This window comes from Podarcis liolepis (assembly GCF_965112155.1).
Source record: "Podarcis liolepis genome assembly, chromosome: 3".
Classification (NCBI taxonomy): domain Eukaryota; kingdom Metazoa; phylum Chordata; class Lepidosauria; order Squamata; family Lacertidae; genus Podarcis; species Podarcis liolepis.
Genome location: NC_139557.1, coordinates 59,277,777 through 59,304,429, shown reverse-complemented (window position 1 = coordinate 59,304,429; position 26,653 = coordinate 59,277,777). Strand labels below are relative to the sequence as shown.

Sequence of the window (26,653 nt, the reverse complement as noted above, 5' to 3'; positions counted from 1 at the left end):
ACTTGAATCTCATCTGTGCACCTATAGACTTTTTGCTACATGAATTTATTTTTAATTCACCAAATTAATTTGTTTGTCCCAGGGGCAGCATATTATTGTTAGTTTCATAGAATCTGAAATAATTCTGACACTTGTGATGGACCTCTTGATATTGCCTACTACTTATAGTTCCTTTGATTCAATGGCTTTGTTTCTGCCCATTACAAATTTGCAACATGTTTTGGGAACAAATCTTTCAGAAAGGTCATATATGGAACTCATTGCATTTTAAGGTTTAAGAGTGTGAGGCTCAAGGGGGAATAATTTAAAAGGTAGGCTAATACAAGTTTAAATAGAAGTAACTTGTTGGAGCTTTCTTAATTTCCCCCTCCCCTTCGCATTGTCCCACACTTTCTTTTTAGATACACACCTTTGCCAAATGATCTGCTGATAGCTCCAACAGGCTGTAATGTGGCTCATAATTCACCTGTGGAATTGCAAAGCTGACTCATTTTGAACCAATTTATTCATGGTCCAGGCTGCTATTTAAACAACAATCCATACATTCTCAAAACCAAGCTGCCATTTAATGTGGCTTGATTCTAAGCCCAATACTTATTCATTTGAGGGGGTTATCTGACTTTTGGGATGATTGTTTCACTAACACCTTTAAACCTGGATGTTTTTTGTTTGTTTTACAGTGCCTGGTCCTGTACCAGCAAAATCACTGAAAGGAACTCCCTTTGAAGACAAGATCTTCCTAAACTGGAAAGAACCTATGGATTCAAATGGGATCATCACACAGTATGAGGTATTTAAAAAAAAAAAATGGCTGCAGTGTCCTGTGTTTGGATTATGCACGAGAATCTTGGGGATGATATGTACATTTTCCCTAAAACTTTAAGCTATGCTTCATTCTTCACTGGCATGCTGGTCTTCAACTTAGAGTGTGCCAATGTAGTTGGCCTGGAAAATGTCTCCAGTCAAAATCACCCTGATCCATATTCAAAACTGGCTCTGAGGAATCTGAAAGAACTATTTCTTCCATTACTTTGTAGGAATGAGATATGTTATAAGTTTGTCCCTTCTTTTGAGTCTCTTTTTGGTGCATGGGAATTTAATGATAAACTTAATTTTTTTTTAAAGTGAACTCTTTTTCTGTGCAGAACAGTAAAGTATATAATAATATGAATCTATTCATGGTGCTGTCCACACAATGACTGACCTGAGCCTGAAATCAGTATGTCATAATAATCCTTAAATTAAATTACAGAATGGTTGAACTATTGTGATTAAAAAATATTAAGAACTCCTTCTAAAATTATATAATGATATAATAAATGATGAAACCTAGAGCTTAAATTTGTAACTTTGATTTAGATCTAGTAGCATTAATATATAGCTTTCCTGAATCATGATTTAATGGAGCCCTGTCCAGTGAAGGCTACAGGTAATATATGTGAAAATTTATTAATAGAAACCTGACAATTCTAGTCTTCAAGGTAACGTGTTTTTCCCCTTCAAGAAACTCTGAATGCAAATTCTGGTGATTCAAAAAGCAGCAACAGTGGTTTGATGAATGAGCCCTTGGGGAAGGAAGGGAAAACAATAATTTTGCACCAAATTTCCTGTGTATCTATCATACTCTGAACTGGGCAGCCTTGACAATATTACTTTTCTGCTTAAAAAACAAATTAAATACTTACAGGAGGCAGTTAAATGCCATCATATTTTACATGACCTAGCATATTTCTGCTTAAACTCATTAGCACTTTACATTCTTGAATTTCACCACTATACTAATGAAAAAGCTCAGTATATCGTTGGTGGGCTTGAATACATACGTAGTATTGCTTCACTATGTTTAAGTAGTACTTTTTAACAGAAAGAGGGGAATGAAGGAAATAAGCAGCTGTCTGCCACTTTACGATAACAAAGCAAATAAGAGGGCTTCCTGCCTTCACCTGGATGACAAGATTTGAAGTAGATATCTGATTTTGTAGAGAAATTAGAAAAAGCCCACACAACTTGTGGCTCAACAGCCATGTTTGGTAGCCTGGGGTCAGGGGACAGGACTCAATATACATCTAAATTTTGCCACTTGCCAAGTTGCAGTCAGCATGATTGGTCCAACGTTGTATATAGTAGGTCCAAGGGACCGTTTTCTGCAGGAGGGCCACATCCCCTGGTGATGAACCTTTGGGGGCCTACATGTCTGATGTGCCAGAGGCAAAAGTGGTTGAGGAAATTGATGCAACTCTTCCTGTGTATAGTGGACTATATACCAGCCATGCATGTTTCTATTCATGCACCTACCCATCCAGGCAAGTAAGAGGCATGTTTACAGTTAAAGGACAATTTCCGATCAGGCAAAAGTACTTGAGGATGATGCAGAGCAGGGCTGCTGAGGGAACATGGTCTGGGGAAAGTCCTGGGAGCCAGAATTAGAGGCCTGTAGGTTCCCTATTGTAAAGCCTTAAAACAGTGAACTGTAGAACCATTTTGTTCATCTCGTAAAAATTATACAAGGCAAAACATTTTTTCTGATGTTATAGATTGATTTACTGAGCTTACAGAGAGCCAAGGTGGAGAGATTGTTGTGTGTCCATTGCCACTATATGCTAAGTTTGGATTTGAAAGCAAGGTTCTTTCGCTGAAATCCAGAAGCTTAATCTAAACGTTTCACTGATTCTCAGAAATTCCTTAATCCTGCCAGGGATCCTGCTAAGACTCTGAAATTGTTTCCACAGGTCAGTTACAGCAGCATAAGATCATTTGATCCCGCAGTTCCAGTGGCTGGGCCAGCTCAAACTGTGTCAAAGCTATGGAACAGTACACATCATGTCTTTTCCCATCTACATCCCGGGACTACCTACCAGTTTTATATAAGGGCCAGCACGGTGAAAGGATTTGGGCCAGCTGCGGCAATCAATGTAACCACCAATATTTCAGGTAATGGCAAGCACACGCACACAAAAATATTTTTCATATTCTTACATATTTGTTTTTACATAAATTGTTCCCCCTTCCCTTCACGGAATTCTAACAAAACATGCTGGCTGCAGTCAAGAAAAGATCATTGGGTTTAATTAAACGTGCAAGAAGGGGATATTGTGAATGAGTGTGCAAGCTGCATCCCATTCCCCTTGCTCTGTGCATGTTCAAGGGTGATTATCTGCTGTGGGGAAGCCTCCTTTGTTCATGGAGGTAACTGCATGTTTGCAACCCTGATACTCCAGGCATGGGAGCCTCCACGACTACTGGAGGCTTGCTTGCTGAAGACAATTGCCCCTGAACATGTGGACTATGATTGAGATGGAGGGCAGTGTAGAGAGAGAGAGACCTACTACACTCATGCAGTCTCCCCTCCTTGTGTGTTAATTTAGTCTCCATAATATGGGGGTAGCTAACACAGTGCCTGCAGTGCCTGTGAAGGCTGCCTTTGGTGCCCCGGGATAAACCAGAATCCTCAAATTCAAAGCTTTCATTTTTTAACAAATAAAATTTCTATCGTTTTTAGAACTTGAGGTATGATGTAAAAATTACTTGTCTCTCCCATGCTCCCTCCTCACCCCTCTCGTTCGGTCTACCCTTTCAGCATTTACTTTGCACTCACCTGAAAAATTCTAGCAGAGGTGGGAGAGAGGGAAAGGTGAAGCATGCATGTATAAGAGAAACACAGAAAGATGTCTATGTGTCTGTGTTCCATATGCATGTCTGCACTCTTTAAAAGTGAACGTGGTATGGCCACCTGATACAGCTTTTGCCTGGTGCTGAGACAAATTCTCCCTGTTGCTTTTAGACAGCAACAGCATGTGAGTGTACAAGTGTGTGTGTGTGTGTGTGTGTGTGTGTAATTAATATTGTGCGATCTCCACAATTGGTACCAGCAGGACATAGCTGACTTCCTGTGGCAAGCATTTTGTTCAGTTTGGTCCCCGCCCCCAGAAAATTTTGTGCTATGCCACACCCCCAGGCCATGTTGTCCCTGGTGCCCACAACACTTTCTCAAATTTAATAAATGTGACCCCTGCACAATGAATGCCTGAAAAGGATTAAAAAGTGAATGGTAACAGATAACAGAGTGTTTTGCACAGTGTTCTGCTCAGGTGGGCAAACACTTAGAAAGGAGATTATATACACAGTCTGAAACCCACATGGAGTAATTTGGATTATTTTGCATCCTTGTAGAAGAATACCGAACCCTCTTGTGCAGTTATACATACACACAGAATCATAGAGGTGTCGAACAGGAAGGATATGCAGGAATGTTTTTGCCCAATGTGGGGCTTGAACCCACAATGCTGAGATTAAGAGTCTCATGCTCTACCAATAGAGCATAGAGTACCAATAGTTCACGGTACAATAGAGTACAATAGAGTACCAATAGTTCACGGTACTATTTATATAGCATGAGCTGTGTGTTTAATTTCAGTTATTTTACTGAATAATGGAAATTGGTGTAGGGTGCTAAAATCCAAATCGAGATGCATAAATGAAAATAATGCACCTCTGATTTAAGGTTGTCCTTCGTTTTATATTAAACTTTACTGTGTTTGCTATCTTTTATGCACGACACAAAATAGGTAAGTAGTGTTTGCATATGAGTAATATCAAATAGGAGGCTAAAGCACCCACAGTTCTTCAATAGCCTAGCAGAAGGTTCTGGGCTTGTTTGGAAACTGAGCTTTGTAGAGCTACTGGAAGTGAGTGCTGGAGTCCTGGGAAATGAATGCAATGTGTTACATCAGCTGCTGTTTCTCTGTATCATCAACATGGCCGTTAAGGGACACATACATTTTGCCACGCCGATACAGCATTTTGATTTTGGGCCAGGTTGCTATACATTATTCACTTAAAGAGCATGGGACGTTTACTAGATCCAGCTATGTTGGGAGATTTTCATAAAATGTTCCTGCTTTTTCATTCTCCTACATTGTGCCATGGATTTAATGCAGGGGTGGAGAACATAGTGCAACAGATGATGTTGGACTTCACATTCCATCAGCCCCAGCCATCATGGCCAGTGTTGAGGGATTGCAGGAATTGTAGTTGTAGATGGGAAAGTACCATAGCTCAGTGGTAGAGCATCTTCTTCACATGCAAGAGGTCCCACGTTCAATCCCTGGACCCTCCAGGTAGGGCTGGGTGACACCACTTTATGAAGTCCTGGAGAATTGGTGCCAATCATTGTAGACAATACTGGGCTAGGTGGACCACTGGTCTGACTTACTATTGGACAGCTTTCTGTTTCCCTGTGTAATCTGAGAAGGCTATGGAGACACCATGTTAGTTTAGCCCTGAACTGATACATTTTGAAATAATTGGGCTAGAATCCAAAGTAGCGCTAAATCTCTTGTTCCATCAGTGCAAGGATGGAAATCCTTGTGCTTTCTAGGGGTTTATAAAACGTTCTTGAGCAAATTTGGGAACACTGTAGGACATACGGAGTGAAGGAGAAAGTCCTGTTGTGCAAGCAGAAATCTTTATGCTGATGGGACATAGCAGGATGTTGGTTATCACAGCAAGAAATGAGACATGGGACCATGAATGACTTCTGTATTCAGAAGGAACAAGTATTGACTAGGCTCCCATGTGTATGGCAACTGCAAATCTTATTTTTTTTCCCCTGTCGAATACATGCCCGAAATCAGTTCATAATGGCAGTACAGAGAGGAGATAGCCTGTCTCTACAGAAAGCTGTATAAGGGTTAGAAGAGAGTCAGAAGCTGCTTGCTGTTGAAATGCAGGGTATCCTTTCATTTGAATAGTGGTTCTTTATCACCTGGCAGCCTCAACAGAAAAGTGATTCTGTTTCAAAAGGCTGGGATTAAACATCAGGTTTCTAGAGATGAATAATTTAGGAAGGATAGATTCAAGTTTTCAGAAGACCTGAAAAATTATAATTACCGTATATACTCGAGTATAAGCCAACTTTTTCAGCACATTTTTAATGCTGAAAAAGCTCCCTTCGGCTTATACTTGAGTGAGGGTCCTTGTCGTTGGTGGTGGAGGGGGAATGAGCAGCCTGAAAGCAACCCTTTCAGGCTGCTTGTTCTTTCTCCGCCGCTGCTGCCACCAGCCTCTACCTCTTGGCAGCACCCTAGGTAGGCAGGGGGACGGAAGGGGCTGGGGAGAGAGGTTTGTGGTGTGGTAAACTGGCTTATACTCGAGTAAATGAGTTTTGCCAGTTTTTTTGTGGTAAAATTAGATGCCTCAGCTTATATTCGGGTTGGCTTATACTCAAGTATATACGGTATTTTACCATGTACAACTGTTAATTCTAATGTCTTTCATCCTGAGCTGCCATATCACTGTCATGTCATTTCATAATTTCAATCAATTAAGTGGGGGCGGGAATTGATCATGGTAGAACAGTTTATACATAATATATACACAGTTCCACAATATGTTCCTGCTGTTACTTGAGGAGTATTTCTTATGCAACATTTGTTGAAACACTGAATAAAAATGGTCATGATTTCTTCAGATCATAAGTCTACCCACAAGTTTTTTCACTGAGATTATTTCCATTCATTAATGTACGCAAATATTTATATACCACTCTTCTAGTCATTATGCATCTCTCAGGACAAGTAAAAGCAATGTGCAATGCATTCCAGAAATACAATATTCATCATCATCATCATTCACTTTCTTCACAAAAGCGAATCAAAGTAATTTATATAAACCATAAAACACTAAAACAACCAACCATCTGATCACAATTGAGAAATGTGGTTGTTTGTACATTGTTAAAACTGGTAGAAAAGCTATGTGTTTTGGCTGATTTTATTTTTCTTCTGATTAGCTCCCACATTACCAGACTATGAAGGTATTGATGCATCTTTCAATGAAACAGCCATCACTGTGCTCCTGAGACCAGCACAAGCCAAAGGAGCTCCTATCAGGTAAAAAACAACCAGCACCACAATATGCAGACCATTCTATAGTTAAAGCCTATGGCTAAACATTTAGGTCTGGGTAGCCAACTACTGTCCCTCCAGAAGTTGTTGGACTACAACTTCCATCATCCCCATCTAGCATGGGTAGTGGGCAGAGATGATGGGAGTTGGAATCCAACAGCATCTGGAAGGCCACAGGTTAGCTACCCCTGATTAGATAATAAAATAATTTTTCAATTATCAGTAATCTTAGCTATTCAAGGCCTGATCCATTGAAAGGCTTCTTTGATTTTGTCAAGTTCTTGTTTAATTATTTGATCTTGTACTACCATTAGCATTTGTGAAATATGGAAGATGCTCAATCCTATGCAGATAGGACTTGACATTTGAGTAAACCTGGTTCATCAGTAAAAGACTTGGGCGGTCTAGGTTCAAGTCCCCTTCTGCCATGGACATACCATGAGGCTATGGGCCCAAGTGGTGTGTGCTGGCCTCAGTTCCCTGTTGTTAAAAAGTGGAATAGTGGTGGGGATGCATAGGGGATAATGCCCTGCAACCACACATGCCAGAAGAATTAAGAAAATTTGCACAACCTTGTTTGCATATGAAGCAAGATGCTGTTTCTTGCTTCAGCAAGCTCTTGGACATGACTTCTGTAGTCTGGATATCTCAGTTTAAAAATCTGTGTTTCACCTCTAGACGATGTGGCAAGTGTTGTTTTTGTTTAATTTTTGTAGCCTTTGATGTGAATAGTTTGTGTTTCTATTACTTATTTATTTAAACTCCTTCTTCCAAAGGAGTCCTGGTGGCAAACAGAAAAGTTAAAACATTACAGTTAAAAATAAAATGAAAACATATGGAAAACATTTATTTATTTATTTATTTATTTATTTATTTATTTATGGCAAGTGTTAAAAACATTTTTAAAAGAATCACATACCCTCACATGTAATGGTTTCAAACTTGCCGGGAACATAGTCTTTCAACCTGGGTAAACATGAATGTTTTTATGCTTCTCCTGAACATTGTTAATGAGGAAGACAGAGAGAAGCACCTTGCCAGGGAATACATTCCACAAATGGGGAGCTGCCACCAATAAGGCCCTGTCACTGGTCAACAATTCTGCATTCAAGCTTCTGTTTAAGCATTGAATGTAAGCCATTGAATATGAGCAAACCCCAGAGCTCTTCCATATGAGGAAGAGACCCTTATATGAGAGACCCTCCTCACACAATGGAGCTTTTTATAGTGCAGTAGTATCTGCTCCCTATTTACTATGGCACTCATTTCTGCTCTTTTTAAAACAATTATCTGGCTTAGCTTCAGGTTACTTAGTTGTGGCAAGATAAGTCCCAGCGGACGTTCTGAAACCAGAACATCTCAGGATGTATTTTTGACAGCCCATTTCTATTCTCGATCTCTCGGGAAAATGCCAATGTTAAACAGTTCAACAAACTTACTCAATTTAAATATGCAGCATCTAATTATGTGTTTTAGGAGTCAGCCTTCCTGATATAAATGCTCCCTTGTATTCCTTGCCTGCTTTGTGCACATGCCTCTTGAAGCAGATGTTTGGGTAATCCAATTCAAATTTGCAGGTGCCGTCAATCATTCCTTAAGATGCAACATGCGGCGGTAGTCACAGCTCTAATCATGACATAATCGTGTCTTGCCTGCCAAGCGTTATCTCATAATCTCTAGTTTTCTTTATGGCCTCCTGAAGTTGTAAGCCAAACAGCAGACATGAAATACAAAGGGAGACTGGATGAATCAGTATTTATAATCAGATATTAAGTCTTACTTTTACCAAGCTGGAGGCTCTCAGCTCAGCCGGTAAGGAAGAAACATTTATTCATCAGTAAGCTGCAAAGAAAGGTGATTTGATTATCAGTGGCAGCATGCACTATTTAAGCCTCTCTACTGAACAGTGTCCCTGAAATTAATAAATAAAGGTGGCAAGTAATTGCCAATGAGTGATTATAAGGACCAACTAATCCAGAATGCGGCAGCAAGACCGGTGACTGGGAGTGGCCTCCGAGACCTTATAACACCAGTCTTGAAAGACCTACATTGGCTCCCAGTACGTTTCTAAGCACAATTCAAGAAGTGTTGGTGCTGACCTTTAAAGCCCTAAACAGCATCAGTCCTGTATACCTGAAGGAGTGTCTCCACCCCTATCGTTCAGCCCGGACACGGAGATGCAGCGCCGAGGGCCTTCTGGCGGTTCCCTCACTGCGAGAAGTGAGGTTACAGGGAACCAGGCAGAGGGCCTTCTCAGTAGTGGCACCCACCCTGTGGAACACCCTCCCACCAGATGTCAAAGAGAACAACAACAAATCAAACTTTTAGAAGGCATCTGAAGGCAGCCCTGTTTAGGGAAGCTTTTAATATTTGATAATTTTTTGTATTTTAATCTTTTGTTGGAAGCCACCCAGAGTGGCTGGGGAAACCCAGCCAGATGGGCGGGGTACTACTACTACTAATAATAATAATAATTCCATGTTAGCTTCCCCACCCCTCTTTTAAACTAGTGGAGCTATCCTGTTGCTGTTTTCTTTATTTATTTAAAAGCATTTCTAAACTGCCTGATATTTTAAATTGTTTCATTATCTTTGTATCCCACCGCACCATGGCTCTCTCCTTCAATGCTTTATCTTCACAACAATCCTGTGAGATGGGTTAGACGAGGCATGTCCAAAGTCCACTTTGGGGGCCTAACCCAGCCCTTGTAGCAGCATAGGTCTTCCTAAATAAAAGCAGTATAGGTCATCCTAAAAAAGGGTGAAATTGTAAAATAAGCTCAACAAATTCAGTCCTAAAAAAAAAAAAGCTCAATAACTTTGCTTGGCCCTCACGCATGTTCACTTCATCAAATCTGGTCCTCTTTGAAAAAAGTTTGGGCACCCCTGGGACTGTGGATGGCCCAAGGTCATCTTCCAGTGAGTTTCATGCCCAAGTAGGAATTTGATTTCCTAGGTTTTAGTCCTACACTCTAAGGTAATCTATAAGATGAGCAGTACACCCCACTGACTCTCATTACTCTCACTGTGTTCTGTTTTCCAGGACTACATAGGAAGAGGGCTGGTTAAACTTGTAGACTGAATTCTGCTTAGCCATGTGTGCAAATAGCAGATTAAGTGACAAAACTGTTCTGGGATTATACTATGGGAGGAGCATTCTCATGATAGATTGTTCATCCAGTTAAAATAAACTCACTGCAAGTTGAAACCTAGATGTTCTTCAAACCCTTCTCCCTGATATACTAGTCTTGTATGTGCTGTACACCCTCCTCAAAGCAGGCAATCTCCTGTTTGGCCCCTGAAATGACATACTCCAGCATCAGATTTACCATCTCGTCTGCTGCTTCTGGTGAATTAAGCTTCAGTGCCCTTGAAATAGCAAAATTTGAACACTCCCTCTGTTGCCTCCCTAAAAGATAATGAATGTTTGTAACTCCTCCCTTGAATGAAACCTTGGTTTCATGTTAAAACATAAATTGAATCATAAATAAATGAAACATTTCATACGCACGCTTCACCCTGCTTCTGCTCTTCCCTTGGGCTTTATTCTTCTAAAGTGGCCAGATATTGGAATTGACAAGTTTACTGATCTCCTGGCATTTTGGAGAGTAAAAGTCTTGTCATTTGTTTTGCGTTGGCAGCACTCGAGAAAGGAGTGACAGTGTCTGCAGAGGCAAGCATTAAGATGTCCGTTGTTCCCAAGAGGGAAAGCCAATTGCTTATGCAAAACTTAGATTGGATTGCATTACTGCCTAGGTTCTTAAGGGAGGGAATGAATAAAGCATGTAGTATTTAACACCTTTTCATGTGAGAGTATCTGAAAAGAAAATTAGGGATTGTATCCAACTAAGCCTAATTTGAGTGGGTCTTCTCTGAGTATGACTTGGTTGGATATCACCCTAATGGAATAAGCTTCCCCGTCTTTCTCCCCCTTTACTCCAATTTGTCCGCACTGCTTCTCATTGCTTGAGATCATGCTCACTTTGCTTTTTGCTACCTTAGCAGAGTTTACCAGGGGCAGGGGTGGTGAACCTGAGACTCTCTGGATATTGTTGGATTCCTAGCAGCCCAAGCCAACGTGGCTGCTGATCAGATTTGATGGGAGTTGGAGTGGTGAGCATCTGCAGCAGAGCATTAGAAGCAACTCAAAATATCCCTTACACCTACATGAATCCCAACTAGCTTGAATGATTTCTATGCGACATTGCATGTGGACCTCCATCTTTTTGTATATGGTCCCATTTTATTTTACTTCATTTCATTGTGGGAGTCTAGGAAGGGAGATTTTGACGTACTTGAAAATGCCGTGGTTCTTTTTGAAACAGGAGCTCAATTCAACTTTGTCCTTTATGACACTTTCTAACAGAACATCCAAGTGCTGATTATCAATTAGTCTAACATTTCAGTTGTTTGCCTCTTTCCTCTATAGGGAAAAGAAGAGCTATAATTACATTCTCTGGTAAAATGAGATTTTTATGAGGAATGACCAAGAGCTGTCATTGCGAGGAAGGTATTGGCAAGTTTAGGCTGAAGTTTGTTTTTGGGGTTAGCATTTTTTTCCCGTCTTTTTTTTTTTTAATAGGCTAGATGCCATCTGCTCTAGCAATTTGTAACGTTTTTGTCAGTGGCAACTGTAGGGAAAGGAGTCAGACTATTTGGAGGGAGTGGACAGATTTCCGTCCATCTGTGCTTGTATTACAGGATGTCGCTTATACTTTAGATCTGCATAGCTGTGAGCCAAGTTAGATGCCACAGCAAGGTCAAAAGGTGGAGATGCCTGTCGACGCGCTTCTGTCTCTAGTAATATGACAACAGCAAATTGGTGCTTCAGGCATTGCTTGGAGGCTGCCACGACGGGCCTTGAAGCCGAGCTTTCTATAATATCCTTTCAAAGGCAAATGCTGACTTCAAATGCTGCAAATTATCAAGCAGAAGGATTAATCTATTAAAAATGTCTGTGCTTAATGTAAGATCCAGTCCTGGTCTGCTTAATAGTTCAAAGTCTACATCAGTGATGAGAAAGACTTTCCTGTTCCATTAGATCTTTTGGGGAAGGGAGGCTGAGAGCGACGTTGCTGTGGAAATAAAGGAGAGAAGTGAAATTAAAATTAGGGGAAATAAAATTACCACCTTCCACTCGGGGCCTATTGCTGAATATGATTTGGTTATGAGACGCATAAGCTGCCATTTTTAAACCTGCTTCTCTGCTTGACTTGCGCTTCTGAGCCGAGTGTGGTACTATTTGGCGCAACATAGTTACGTGATATAGTGTTGTGTGCTGTTGGTCTGGCACCCTCTTATAAGTCATGTTTTTCTCTTGGCTTTTAACAGCGCCTATCAGATTGTTGTTGAAGAGCTGCATCCTCATCGGACAAAACGAGAAACAGGTGCAATGGACTGCTACCAGATTCCTGTCACATATCAAAATGCTCTGAGCAGTGGCTCGCCATATTATTTTGCTGCAGAATTGCCACCTGGTAACCTTCCTGAACCAGCTCCTTTCACGGTTGGTGATAACAGAACTTACCAAGGCTTCTGGAACCCACCATTGGCTCCCCGTAAAGGATATAATATCTACTTCCAAGCTATGAGTAGTGTTGAGAAGGTAGGCACTTCCCTGAATTTTCTTCTGGGGGAAAAAATCAGATCTGTTGCTAGAGGTTATTTGGACTATAAGGCCAAGGTCCAGAAAGATCTTCATCACACAGACAACTAGCTTGCACATGAGCAGCACTGAGCTTTTGACTTGTTCCTTTCATACAGCAATCCCTCCAGCCAGGTATGCACAGTAAACAACTTTTGATTTCCCTAGCCTATCTCAAAAGAGGCTTGTTGAGCAGCATGCAGACTTGTTGGAGGGGTGGTGGAGAGGAGTCAAAAGTCACATTTGCTTTTATTTCTTGAAAACATTTTGATCCTCTCTTTCCAAACCAAGGCAGCAAACTGCAGTAAAATAACAAATATCTCTCTCTCTCTCTCTCTCTCTCTCTCTCTCTCACACACACACACACACACACACACACACACTCCTACTAAAACAGAGAGCAGCAAAGTTTAAAACAGCAACCTAAATGCACCCAGTGAAACAGCTTCTGTGTATAGACCTAGACTCATATCCAGCGGTTGCTCAATATGTTTTTGTTCCTGGTATGAAAAATTCAAATGACATTATGGATGAACAATATCGCCTAAATAGACAGTATGCTTCCCTTTAGTGGTATCTTCATATCTGCCACCTGAGGCAGGCCATCTCACCCTGTCTAAAGCATCTGGATGTAGGCCAAAGGTGTTGGGTTCTTGTTATTGCAAACCCTTTCTGTGGTTTCCATTTTCAAACGGCATGGCTCTGTGCCATTCATATTCCACACACCATTTCCCCCACAGCAACTATTACTGTTTGAAAATTTAGTAAGTTTCTTTGGGGCCGTAGCATCGGTAAAATAAATTTCAGCCATGTATGTTTCCACATTCCAAGGAAATAACGCCCCTCCTACTGTTCTCAATGCCCAGGTAGTTCAGGAGATTAAATTGCTTCAGGATAAACAAAACCCAGCTTGCTCAGCAGGCCTAATAAAGCGGTGCCCCACATGCCGAACATCAAGTAAGAAAAAAATAAGTTTGTTTTAAAAAGCCACTGTAACTCCCATAGCAGCTACATGTTTGTGAAAAGCATCAGTACACAGGTTTGCTTCCAAATTGCTTGACCACTGTGCTGGTAGGAAAGGTATGGCTGCAGATCACCATTGCTATTTCCTCCCCATTTGATATCTTGACACCATACAGCACTGCTTCTATTTCAGTATGCATATTGATAGAGAACAAAACAACAGGAAGTTAAATACTGCAGGCAGCTCTAGGTGTGAAAAGCAACATGACTTGATAAGCCCCATGCTGCTTCTGCCACTGAATCATTTTCCTTTTGTAAATAGAAATACGGGACGGGAAAGGGAGGAAGCAGCATTTAGAACAGTGGCAGAGATATTTAAAACTTAGATTTGAGAATTAAGTATAGTCTTGTATGAAATCTCTGTCTCCTGGTTATTGTGCCCCAGTAGCAGATGGCTGTGGCGCAAGGAGGTGGAGAGGAGGGATTTGGGGAAGATTGCACCTAGATTGATAGGCTTCAGGAAGGTTAATCTGCTTTCAAAAGAAACCAAAGCGATTTCTACCCTGCCATTTGGATTTCAGCTGCAGCTAGTAATGAAGAGATCACAGCTATCAATGACTTTGCCTTTGAGGCTCTAGAATGAAGCTTCGCCTAATGTCTATAATTATAAGAATTAGCTGTTTATCATAGCAAGATGAGGAAAATGTCACAGCTTGTGAATTTGTGTGCTAGAATAGCTGTGGAACTGGAGGATTTTCCTGATGGGAGAAACTCGTGGGGTTTTTTAAAAAAAAAATAAATTAAAAATGGATAATTTTAGAATAATTGCATTCTGATATTAGGAAATCAAATTTGCAAATGAAGCTGGAGGTAAAAAGATTGGCAGGAAATCTGGGAGGCCCTATCTAAGTATTTCATTATGTGCCACTATAAAATAGATGTTTTATTAAATCCCATGACCTAGCTTTAAACATGGTTTACAGTCTATGCTGGAAGGGGCACTTTCTTCTACATGTGGTGGGAAAATGAATAAGTACAGAACTTTCAGCTTGATGCCTTAGACTTGATGAGCTTCATCACAGGCTCCAACATTCTCCTACATCTAGCCCACATTTTGCTACATTTTGTTATTTATTTATATTTATAGACCACTTTTTTGGGGGGGGGGTTATCCAAGCAGTGTACAAATCCAACTACAATTAACATACGACTAAAACACACAGACCAAATGAAAAACAAGTACACATATTACCATCATTAAAAACAGAGATAAAATCATGAAAACAAATGCAACTAAATCAAGTGTCTGGATAGGCTTGCTGAAACAAAAAAGTTTTCAACAGGCTTCTAAAGCTGTAAGAACATCAGAAGAGGCTGCTGGATCAGGCCAATGGCTTGTCCAGCATCTTGTACTCATAGTGGCCAACCAGTACTGATGGGAAGGCTGAAAGTCAGACCTGAGCCCAACAGCACTCTCTCTACCTACAATTCTCAGCACCTGGTACTGTTGACATAAGACAGCATAGCAAAAATACCTGCTTAATGTCAACAGTACAGTGAAAGTGCCTGCTTGACACTTACTCTCACCCTTCCTGTATTTTTCAGTGGCTCGTTAATAGTGTGGGATTTTCTCATTACTGAGAAGACTGCAAAGAAAATTAACATTGTCATGGGTGAACCTAAACTAGAAGCCTTTCTGCTTACCTGGAGTCAATTCACTGAGTGTGCCAGAGATCTTGATAGAGTAGAAGCCCAGCCTGTAGAAGCTATATACATATATGAAAGGAATTTTAGCTCTGCAGTATACTTTCACTATCAAAAGTGTTTGCCTTATTCATTGTATATGTAAGTAGTTCATAAGTGTATTTGCACAGTGACCTGAACTAACTTTCACTGAATTTCCCAAGCTACTGGTGCTAATTGCATTTTTCTCCCATTTTTCTTCTTAACAGGAGACCAAAACTCAGTGTGTTCGAATTGCTACCAAAGGTAAGAGGTTTTCCCCCTCTGAACTTTGGTAACTTTCTTTGGAGCTTATTCAATGTGACAATTCTGTTGCTGTGAATTTGTACTTGGAGCTCAGATATAGTGCCAGTAAATGTTTGGGATACTCTTGACATCTAAGTATGTGACAGAGTGGGGCCTCCTGGATGCTTTGGTTTCTGTTTTTGAGGAGGAGGAGAGGTGCTTATTGGTAAAAAAAAAGAACTGACATGTTAGAAGACATGTTTCTAAGGGGTTGGTAGGTTCCATTTCATGTGATGAGCCGGAGAATTAGGCAGCTGTATAACTTCTAGGAGAGAAATTATTTGAGGCAGCAGGACAGCACTGCAGTGTGGTATAACATGACAGTTTGTGATGTTCCCCTGTCATTTTGGTTCCATCTTAAGCTAGTATAAGCACTAGGACAGTGCTGCATTTTTCTACTCTTGTTAGGGCTGATCATGTAGCTATTTCTTGTTTTTAAAGGCCTTTTGAAAAGTAAGAATGGAAAACTGAATAACATATGGATCCAAAGCAAATGGATAGCTCACAGGCAGGTTTCTCCTTATACAACATCTTAATTTTTAAAAGTTGCATCTTCAGATAAAAACTTAGAACTCATGGTCTTGTCTTCTGCTTTGTGTTTACAGCACTCATTACTGAGTTCACTTTATAGAATGATTAGACAGAATTAGATGCTGCATTCAAGCAGAGAAAACATGGAGGAGTACTATTAAATAATCAAATAGTACTTGTCACATCTTGGTGTGCACTCATTCTATGCATTTGTAGATATAATCAGCAACTGTCTCCAGGAAAAGAGCAAAGTATTCAAGATTTGCTAACAGAGATGAGAAAGATTTCTAGAATAAATGCTTAAGGGAAGGGTAACTTATTGTGTAACCAATGTACTTTTTTTTTTACTATAACTTCAAAGTTATAGTAAACTCCTGTATGTGAGCATGTTTTTAAGTTAGTATTCATTACCCTTTCATCTGCCCCAGTTGCAACAATCATTTCTGTCCTGTATCGGACTGTACAGTCACAGCAGGTAGCTTCCAGCAGTTTGACTTCACCTTCAAAGGCCCACTCCTCTATTGTCTCCTGAGACAGATGGATGCTAGCCAACCTATTGAAAACCCTAGGTTGTTATTCAGTATTACTATAGCCAGTTGCCAATGAAGGTGTGTTCCTAAAGTAAGATTGAAACGACACCACAGAAATCCCAGCTCACTGTCCATTAATCTACACCAGCTTTTATTTGGAAAGTGAGCTGGTTCAGACGTATCATAGCTTAGATGTGAAAGAGCCTTGTGCACATATTCACACATGCAGCTCCTTCACATGAGTTTTGATCAAATTGGATCAAATTTTCTGATTTATCCATACCAAAAAAGTATGGTTAGAAGAATTTGAACAAATTAGGACATTAAACTAATTTTAATATCTGGACTTGTTCCAAAGCTAGTCATCATAGGTTCCCAGATTGGCTGAAATGAAATCCATGGTTAATTGTAGACTTCCTGTTTTGGTTGCTTGCAAAGAAGCTGTGTACACAAATAAACAGCTTGTTCATATACAGTGGTACCTTGGTTCTTGAACTTAATCCGTTCTTGGAGTCTGTTCGACTCCCGAAACCGTTCAAAAACCAAGACACGGCTTCCGATTGGCTGCAGGAGCTTCCTGCTCTCAAGCAGAAGCTGCATCGGACATTCAGCTTCCGAAAAGCGTTCACAAACCGGAAAGCTTACTTCCGGGTTTACGGCATTTGGGAGCCAATTTGTTCAGGAGAGAAGCCATTCAAGTACCAAGGTACTGGTTTTTAAATCCCAAGATAGGATCATTGAAATGTATAGACCTGAAGCATTAGCTACCCACCCCAACCATCATGTTAAAGATTCTGTTGTGAAGGCTATAAAACAAACAAACCAAAGTCATCATCTTGGACTTGTATAATCTTGTCCAGAGGAAACCACTGCTGATATCCAGATACAAGTGTGGGATAGCAGCATGTTACCACCTCTTTATTTAGAATTTTACAGATAAGACACACACACACAAAGTTTCCATTTTCTGTTTAATGGCTTGGAACTGGAAAGAGTCAGAGTCAAATCCAAATTCCCACCTCCCAAGCCAAACTCACAAGGTAACCTGGCTGTAATGTCTGTCTCCTAGCCTAATACATCATACGGTGTTATTTTCAGGATACAGTACAGAGAAGTGGCGGGGTATAAACATGATAAAAAATGGGTGGTCTTTTTTGTAGAACAGAATCAATTCATAGAGCAGGTTGATCCTGATCATCCCCCCTGCTCTTCCAAGATTAGTTACAATAACACTTTCCTGCAGAGCCTCCAAACCTTTCAGTATAAGAGTTTGAATTGCATTTTTTGGGGTATTTTTTTCATAGCAAGCTGCTCTTGGCAATTCAAGGTTCCTTTCTATGGACACCTACGGCAAATTTTAAATTACTTAATACCTCTGAGGCTTGGAGCATTGCCCAGAGTGGGAAAAATGAAATCAAATTATTCTGATAAACACATCACATAATCACAAGCAATAAAGAGCAAGGACCAGAAATCATTTTGCAGGCTACTTTGGCAACTTTCCCAAACTCTGCAATAGGCTTGTTCCCTTCTCTAATACAATTTACAAGCCTGTCCGTCAGCCAGCGGTGAGCCACTTAATGTTTCCAGATAACTCTAATTGCATTACATTTTAAGGGTGGTTACATATAAACACAGAAGTAATTTTATGTTCTTGGGCCCTTCCCCAAATGCTTTTTTTGTCACTGTTGTACATATTTAAGTGTGGCTCAGAACCTAGAGCTGTTTCATAAGACACAGTGCATGTTGACAGAGTGAAATAACTTCTCAAAGAAGTTTCCATATGGAAAAGTTTTTAAAATAATGCGGTGACACCCAGCCATGAATGGATAGCCTTGTTTTTAAAATATGCATGGTTTTTGAAAAGGCACAAATTCCTTTCTAAAATCTAAATTCATTTTCAAGCCCAAACAATAAGCAATAGAACCTACTTTTCACATGCTGTTGCAAGTTTGTGCATAGGAAAGGAGCAGGGAGACTGGGATAGCCGTTTGACAGAGGACAGTCCTCTGTTGAAAAGAGTCTCTGTTTGAATGGCTATCTGAACCAAGAACTGCCCAAAGAACTGCCCATAAACTGCCCATAAGCAATGGACACCTGGACAATAGACAGCAAGCACACAGGTTGCAGTCTTTCTCACTATGGTGAGATCTGTTTATGGGGTAGGGACCATAAAGGCAGGCAAGGGACAAACGTTTTAAGAAATGTTTGTTAAGACCTTCCATATCAAGGAAAAATGAGCAAACAAAAAAAACACAGAAACACACCAGTAAAAACTCAACACATACATTACCTATACATTTGGTTACAACAAACAGAAGAGCAAAACAAATAGGCAACAAAATCTCCCACAAATATACAATCCACAATGCACTAATAAACACTTAAGTGAAGCAATCAGGGAACCATCATAGAAATAAACAACTAGCCAAGCATAAAGAAAAGGGGGGAAATTAATTCAGTCACTCTATAATATTACTCTATAAAGTGTCATGAGTTGATGGAGGAAACCAATCATGCTATTTGACTGAAACATATTTAATAAAACAAACCATTTCCCACAAAACACTTTTTTTTATCCTTGAATTCTTCCTTCCCCTGAGTTGACAAGTACATTTTCCCATGAAGGTGACATCTGTTCCTGTTGTTATGGATACTTTTCAGTTTGTGCAGCCAGTGGATGTAGATGGAATCCTTGAAGGAGTGGGGTCAACATGTTTGACTCTTTCATTTCTGGGCAAATAATAATAATAATATCCCGCCCATCTGACTGGGTTTCCCCAACCACTCTGGGTAGCTCCCAACAGATTAAAAACAGAATAAAACGTTAAACTTTAAAAAATAAAACTTCCCTAAAATGGGATCTGGAGTGGGACTGGCCAAACAAGTGGGGGAAATGGTGAATATGTTCTTGAGGGAGTGTGTGGTGCCTATGAAGGAAGCAGTGGCATTTTTAAAACATCAGTAAAAGAATAGGCAGAATGAGTAGATACACTGAAACGCTGAGTTCATCTCTGTTTTGAGTTGAAAAAGACATTCGACAGTTTTTGCTGTTAGTCTCATAGAACACCTCAATGTGTACTATGGCCTACAGCAGTGTTTCCCAAACTTTTTTGGGCAACGGTACACCTGTTTACTGAAAAAAATCTCGCGGCACACCACCATTAAAGCCCCGCCCCGTGACGTCAGCGCGCAGCGTCACGCCAGGAGGGACGCACGAAAGTGAAAGTTTTTTCCCTCCCCCTTGCCGGGGAACCTCCAAGCTTTGGGGGTGGGAGGAGGCAGCAGAGCGAGGGACTGAGGGACGGCGGCAACTGAGGCGGCGGCGGCTGTTGTGGTGGTGGCGGCGATAGCGGGCGGAGGAGGGGGCGGCGGCGGGGCTTGAGGAGCCGTCGCCGGGAGTTGCTGCTGCTGTTGTTGCTGCTGCTGCCCGGACATGCCGGCCTCCTCCTCCTCCGCTGTCTCGCGCTCCTCCCTTTTGCACGCGCTGCCCCGCCGCTCGGCACCACCACCGCGGAGCCGCCCCCGGCTCGGCGCGGATCCTCGCCTCCGCCACCTCTCACCGCCCAACTCTCCCGCCTCCCTCCCACGGCACACCAGCCAATGTCTCACGGCATAGTAGTGTGCCGCGGAACACCGGTTGGGAAACACTGGCCTACAGTTTAAGAAACAACTACCATAGCTTCTTTTAAGAATGAAGGGCAAAATAAGAAGAATGAAAACCATGGCATTTTTTATCAGGATGTAGATTGTTCCACATTAGACTAATACATGTGGCCATTAGTTCTGAAGATACATTTTTTTGTTCTGAGGCTGCAGTAGGAGCTCTCCAAGCCAGGGCAGTTCAACATGCAACCTGTGGCAACATTTCACACACACACACACACACACACACACACACACCATGTTAGAATTCCTGCTCGCTGATTGCAATCATGGGATCGTTGTCTTTCACATGACGGTGTATGTTTTGACTTCACAAAGTGGGAAGTGACGGAGACAGGATGTTTGTGTTACTGTGTTCCTTGAAGTGGGACTGTTGTCCTTTGTTTTTTCTCTTTGCTGTCTGATGCTAGAGAGAGAATGAGCCATGTTGCAGTGCTCCGTGTATGTTGCTGAGGTCTATTACACAAGCTGCGAAGACTCTGCGGATCCCTAAGTGTGCCAGTGTCTGTTGGCATCAGTTGCTGTGATGTTCAGACTGAAGAAAGCTTTTGAAGCTCCTGAACAATCGATCAGGAGGGAGAGAACATGTCAGTTGGGCATGTGTCTCTGCCAGGGTCCTACTCGAGTGTAGGAGCTCCTAACACACCACCCTTGTGCTGTCTTCCCAAAGCCAGGTGAGGTGCTGGGCTTTGGGAAGGAGGTGTGAGGGCTCTGACAGGGGCCTAGAGTTCTCCACCCTCCTTCCCAAAGCCTAGTTACCTCTTTCGCAGCTTTGAGGAGAAGGTGGGAGGGCTGTAGGACCCTGCCAGAGCTTCGTGCCTCCTTCCCAAAGCTCAGCATCTTACTTACCTGGCTTTGGGGGGGGGGTGTCAAATTTTGGTCTTGCTCCCCACCGCCACACAACAAGACAGTGTGCGGCCCATGAGTTCCATGTCAAAGTACTCTTGCAGCCCACTTGATATAAAAAATTGGACCGCCCTGCTCTAAGCATACTCTGAAAAATCACATTTTTATGACATAGAGAGACCTACACTGTTCTTTGTAGTATCTGTTGGGCACCATATTAGTTCTGTTTGCAGTAAACTGTATCCTATTCTTTAGCCTGCTTCGCAATTCATTTTTTAATGAAGTTCTCTGAAACTTTATTGGTTTGCATCCCTGCAACTGTTTTTGCCTTTATTGGAACATAGTAAGCTGCCTGATACTGAGTCACACCATCAGGGCATGTAGGTCAGTATTGCTTACACAGGTTGGCAGAAGCTGCTCATGGTTTCAGGCAGAGGCATCTTCCAGCCCTACCTAGATATCAGGGATTGAACCTGAGACCTTCTACAAACAGAGCAGAGTCTCTACCACTCAGCTATGGCACTTTCCCTGTTGTGACATTGGACTTGGTTATTTTCTTGCAAAATAGGCCTGACAGTAATGTTGTCAGTCAGGCTGTGCTTCTTATTTATGAAAGTACTTTTAATGAAGTTAGCACTAATCCTAAAATTATATGCTATTTCTTATCTGCTAGCTGTATAATTGGGCTGTGTAATTGCACACTTCTCAGTGAATTGTGCAAAAAGATCATCAGAGGAGTGGAGAAGTAGGTTTATAAAATACCTGATAAAGAGACTTCTATTAGAAATTAGGTTGTGAGATACACAGTTCTCAACTTATTTTCAGTGTGGTTAAACATCTTTGAAGGCTAGTGTCAGTTTTCCCACAGGATATATAAAATATTGATGCACACTTTTATGTATGTTGTGACATGCCTTCTAGTGTGTTTCCCAGAAGAATTATATTCTTTGTGGATTTGTTTGTATTCAAAGAGCATCTACTTGAAACCAGATTTGTTTTTCATGCTCCCTAGAGGGAGTTGTTTACTAAAAATAAATGGCAAGTTTCATTTCCTGTATGTACTCCATTTGTATTTAACCAGTTAGATACACAAGTAGTATTAAGTGTCACACAAAGTTACAGATTACACTGAATAGCTGACATATAGATATATGGTGACAATTCATGTACATAGAATTCTCCTGACTGGAATGGCTTTGGCATTGATTTAGCTAGAGAAATGAATGAAGATCCATGATTAAAAGTTCCATCCTTCATATTGACAGTCATCACATATTTGTGTAGGGATTGAAAAATAACGATCACTTCTTTTTAAAATAGTTAAGTCACATGTGTGAAATGTGAATGAGTGAATCATTGGGTCAGTTTGTGTAGGCTGGGTAAATACGGGGTATTTACTTGGACTGTGTATTATCTGTATAGTCGTACCTTAGTTCTCAAACAGAATGTGTTCCGGGAGTCCATTTGACTCCTGGAACCATTCGAAAACCAAGGCACTGCTTCTGATTGGCTGGAGGAACATCGTGCAGCCAATTGGAAGCCACAGAAGCCACACCAGACGTTCAGCTTCCAAAAATTGTTCAAAAACCGGAACACTCACTTCTGCATTTTGATTGTTCGGGAGCCAATTTGTTCAGGAGCCAAGACCTTTGAGATCCAAGGTACGACTGTACATTGAAAGCCTTGGGGCTATGTTCATGGCACCTGAAGCTAGTATGAATAAACTTAAATGATATTTCTTTCTCTCGTTTCTCTTTAACGGTATTAGACTATGAATGGGTCTTTGGTTTAATTCAAGCCTGAGCAGTATGAGGATTACACCCAACCATGTGCATATTTCATCTCTTTGTGCGCTTTATCGTGATGATACAAATTTATAAATCTTTAATGCTCTTAATGCTAACCCATATGTTGTGTAGAAATCCCCAGAAATCTGCAAAACTGGGAATCAAGAAGATACTAATAGGCTCAGAAAGCTGAATGCAGTCCTAAACCATTCAAGCAGCTAAAGATTTGTCAACCACAATCCTAATACTCCTGTCCTCTAACATAACAAATGCTGGCTTCTCCAACTCATCCCATTATATCCTGGGTATCTTAAATCATTTTACCGACCGCTTCCTCTCACTGCCCGCCCTCCCCCTTCTCAATCCAGCTCCTAGATTGAAAGTGTAGCTGTGGCATCTGTGCTATTGCCCCAAGTGCTCTCCTTATGTGCTACAATCAGCAAAGCTTTTTCTTAGATTTATGCTTCTGGGCATATGGACAACTGGAAGTCATTTAGCGACACAACAACATCCTCATTTCTTTAATATATTATCCTTATCCACAAGCTTCAGTTTCGAAAGCTGTTGGTGTCTCCCTTTTCTGAGCTTACATCTATGAGGATATATTTTTAGTGTGGTGTCAAAAGTGACGTTGAATGTAATCAAAAGTACATTCATAAACAGAAAAGTGTTTATAACTGGCTAAATGTTGCAGTGGGAAGAAAAGAAGCCAGTAATTAATTATTCTAGTGGTGAGAATATATGCTTCCCATTAAAACTCTTCATCTACACAGAGCTGCTAATAGTGATCTGTTTGCTAGCTCAAGGCACTTTTTCCTCCCCCCCCCCCCTTTTGTTTCTTTAGAGCTACATTTCAAATCCAGAGGATTTACATGTATGCACCATTAGTAGTTTTGACACAACTTTAATCTTCTTCAATGCAATTTAAACTTCCATTACTTTATCCTTTGTTTGGTAGATTTAAGTTAGAGTAGAGGGATTTCATGTTGTTGTTTTCATTGTTGCTTTTAAATTGCATTCTTCAAAGTGCTATAGGCCAGTTGCAAACATTCCCTTCCTTGGCAAGTGGTTGTTAGCCAGTTCTAGGTCCCTTCTAGATCCAAAGCAAGGTAACAGCTTTGGTTACCTTGTGATATGAGAGAGGGACAAGGGGAATGCATCTCACTTGATTTACTTGACCCCTCAGCTACTTTCATTACTATCAACCATAGTACCTTTCTAGATAGGCAATCAGAGTTGGGGATTGAAGGACCTACACTGTAATGGTTCTGCTCTTACTGGATGGCCAGTTTCAGAAGGAGGTGCCAGATGAGTGCTTTGGTACACTAGTGGACTGGATGAGATCCAATAGACTAAGACTCAGTCCAGATAATATTGAGGTGTTTTGTGTGTGTCCCTTCCCCCCCAAGCTGTGTGGTGTTCAGGCTTTTTTGCAGGAAGTTGCACTCACAATAAATGATTATGTTTGCAGTTCAGAGGTGCTAATACATGGGAAGGCAAACTAAGGCCCGGGGGCCGGATCCGGCCCAATCACCTTCTAAATCCGGCCCATGGACAGTCCAGGAATCAGTGTGTTTTTAGATTAGTAGAATGTGTCCTTTTGTTTAAAATGCATCTCTGGGTTATTTGTGGCGCCTGCCAGTTGTTTTTAGATGAATAGAATGTGTGCTTTTATTTAAAATGCATCTCTGGGCTATTTGTGGGGCATAAGAATTCATTCATTCCCCCCCACATATATAGTCTGGCCCCCCACAAGGTCTGAGGGACAGTGGACTGGCCCCCTGCTGAAACTCTTTGCTGACCCCTGTGCTAATAGGTCCAGCGTTGTCAGTGGAGGCATTTGGAGATCTTCATATGCAAATATACAGTCAACTCACAACTTGTACGCATTTCACTTGTGCGCTCACAGCTTTACACACTTGGCAGCCAGCCAGCTGCAATGGCACAAATTAAACACACACAAGGCAGAGAGCTTAAAAGCTCTTCCTGTGCTGGGTTGTCCTGCTGTGGAGAGAGTTTTTAAGATCTATGCCTTGCTTACCAGGCTCTGGGAAGCTCCCGCGGGACATGTCCCAGAGCTGGTAAGCAAGGCAGAAAACTTAAAAGCTCTCCACCTTGCATGTGGGGTGAGACCCACTTGATAAACTGGCTCCAGAAAGGTAGGGGTGATTATGCGGGGACATTTACAGGGTTGATTTGGCTGCACACAATTTCACCTATATGTGCAATCCCCACAACCTAACCCCTGCACAAATTGTAAGTCATCTGTATTGCAACACTGATTTTGGCCAGGAATTTTTTTTTCCCTATATTGTGATCTGACAGCCATTTAGGCTGGATGACTCCTTAGGCCAAAATGATAGTTTTTCTGTGCGCTATTTCTTTGTTCCATTTTGGTGTGGTAAACTCACCATGATGTGACTATTCAAAATCAATGTCAAGGCTTATTCCATGATAAATTTCCGTTTCTCCGATAATCACCAGTTCTTGACGAACTACTGGAAGCTAAAATTTTAAAGTGTATATGACATCTATGGGTCTCCAAAAAATTGGGAAGGCAAAACTTGTGGCTTTACCATTTCAAAAGTGGTGAATGTGAGAACTGAGCTATACTTCCAAAGTAGGACCACATTATTCTCCATTTACAGTGTCTCTAGGATACAGAACCTAACCATGAGGAGCCACAGCCATGCCTATACTGGGCAAATTTTTAGAATCTATTTGTCATGTCCATCCATCCATTGCATGTTTAGATCCACACCTAAAAAGGGTGAATGCATAAAGAAGCAAGTCTCTATCCCATCCTTGAAAACAGCCATTTTAAGTAGGGAACTGCAATGAAGCCTGTACTTCCAACACAGGTTGTATGACTTATTATCTATAAGAAATACCTCAAAGTCATAATCAAGCTCTGATAATACATATTTTATTACTGCCCATCTCAGGCATCCACCTTGTTTTGAAAACTTCTGAGTAAGAATTATTCATCTTGATTATTTGAAATAATGATATGTAGGATTTGGTACTATGAAGAAAACATTTTGCTTTTTTGTTTTTGTTTTCTTCAGCATTCTCTGAGGAAAACTTCCTGCAGTTATTTATACAGTAGATGTTGGATGTGCAGTAACTAAATTTCCATTATGGAAGTGTTTTGCAGAGCCTGAAGTAATAGTTCCATTTGTTTTCTTCGTGTTATCCCATTTTCCTATTTTTCCTCTTAATTTAATCTTTCATCTTCACATAATTCATCACACTTCATTAGTTCCCTCGGAGAACAAGCTATTTTCCCCTTGCACTAGCTCTAGTAAATAGGATGAAAATTAGATTTTTCGTACCTATCACATCCAAGCTTTTCCACTGTCCTGTGGAACTGACTGCATCCCCTCTGCAACGAATCAATCTTCTGTGGCGAAGTTAATGGATGACTTCCCAATTGCTTTATGTTAGTCTAATCAGATTTGCTATCTCTATCCATCAAGCTGCCTTTTTCGCTTCTTTCAAAGCTCTCCTAAATATGCCCTCCTCCTGTGAAGCAGTTCTTGGACCATCAATAGCTGCACTATATATATATATTATAATACACTCTGTTATCATTCACGCTACCATAATTTGAACTTTTTAATGCTTACTGCCCTGGAATCCATCTTTGAATTGAAGAAAGAGGAAAAAACCGCCGCATAAATAAATACTATGCAAATCCCCACTGTTTAGTACACACTGCCACATTTTTAATAGCTCTCCTGCTTACATAGTC

General features: G+C 41.0%; 1 protein-coding gene across 18 annotated transcripts in view; it reads left to right on the top strand.

Annotated features, from left to right (window-relative positions):
• PTPRK (protein tyrosine phosphatase receptor type K) overlaps positions 1–26,653 on the top strand; it is a 330,112-nt gene that overhangs the window by 246,205 nt on the left and 57,254 nt on the right. For all 18 annotated transcript variants that reach the window (XM_083497982.1, XM_083497980.1, XM_083497977.1 and 15 more), the window contains exons 9-13: positions 681–790; positions 2,730–2,931; positions 6,791–6,890; positions 12,236–12,509; positions 15,464–15,500. In XM_083497982.1, the coding sequence (XP_083354108.1) occupies positions 681–790; positions 2,730–2,931; positions 6,791–6,890; positions 12,236–12,509; positions 15,464–15,500 (723 nt within the window). The remainder of the gene's footprint in view (positions 1–680; positions 791–2,729; positions 2,932–6,790; positions 6,891–12,235; positions 12,510–15,463; positions 15,501–26,653) is intronic.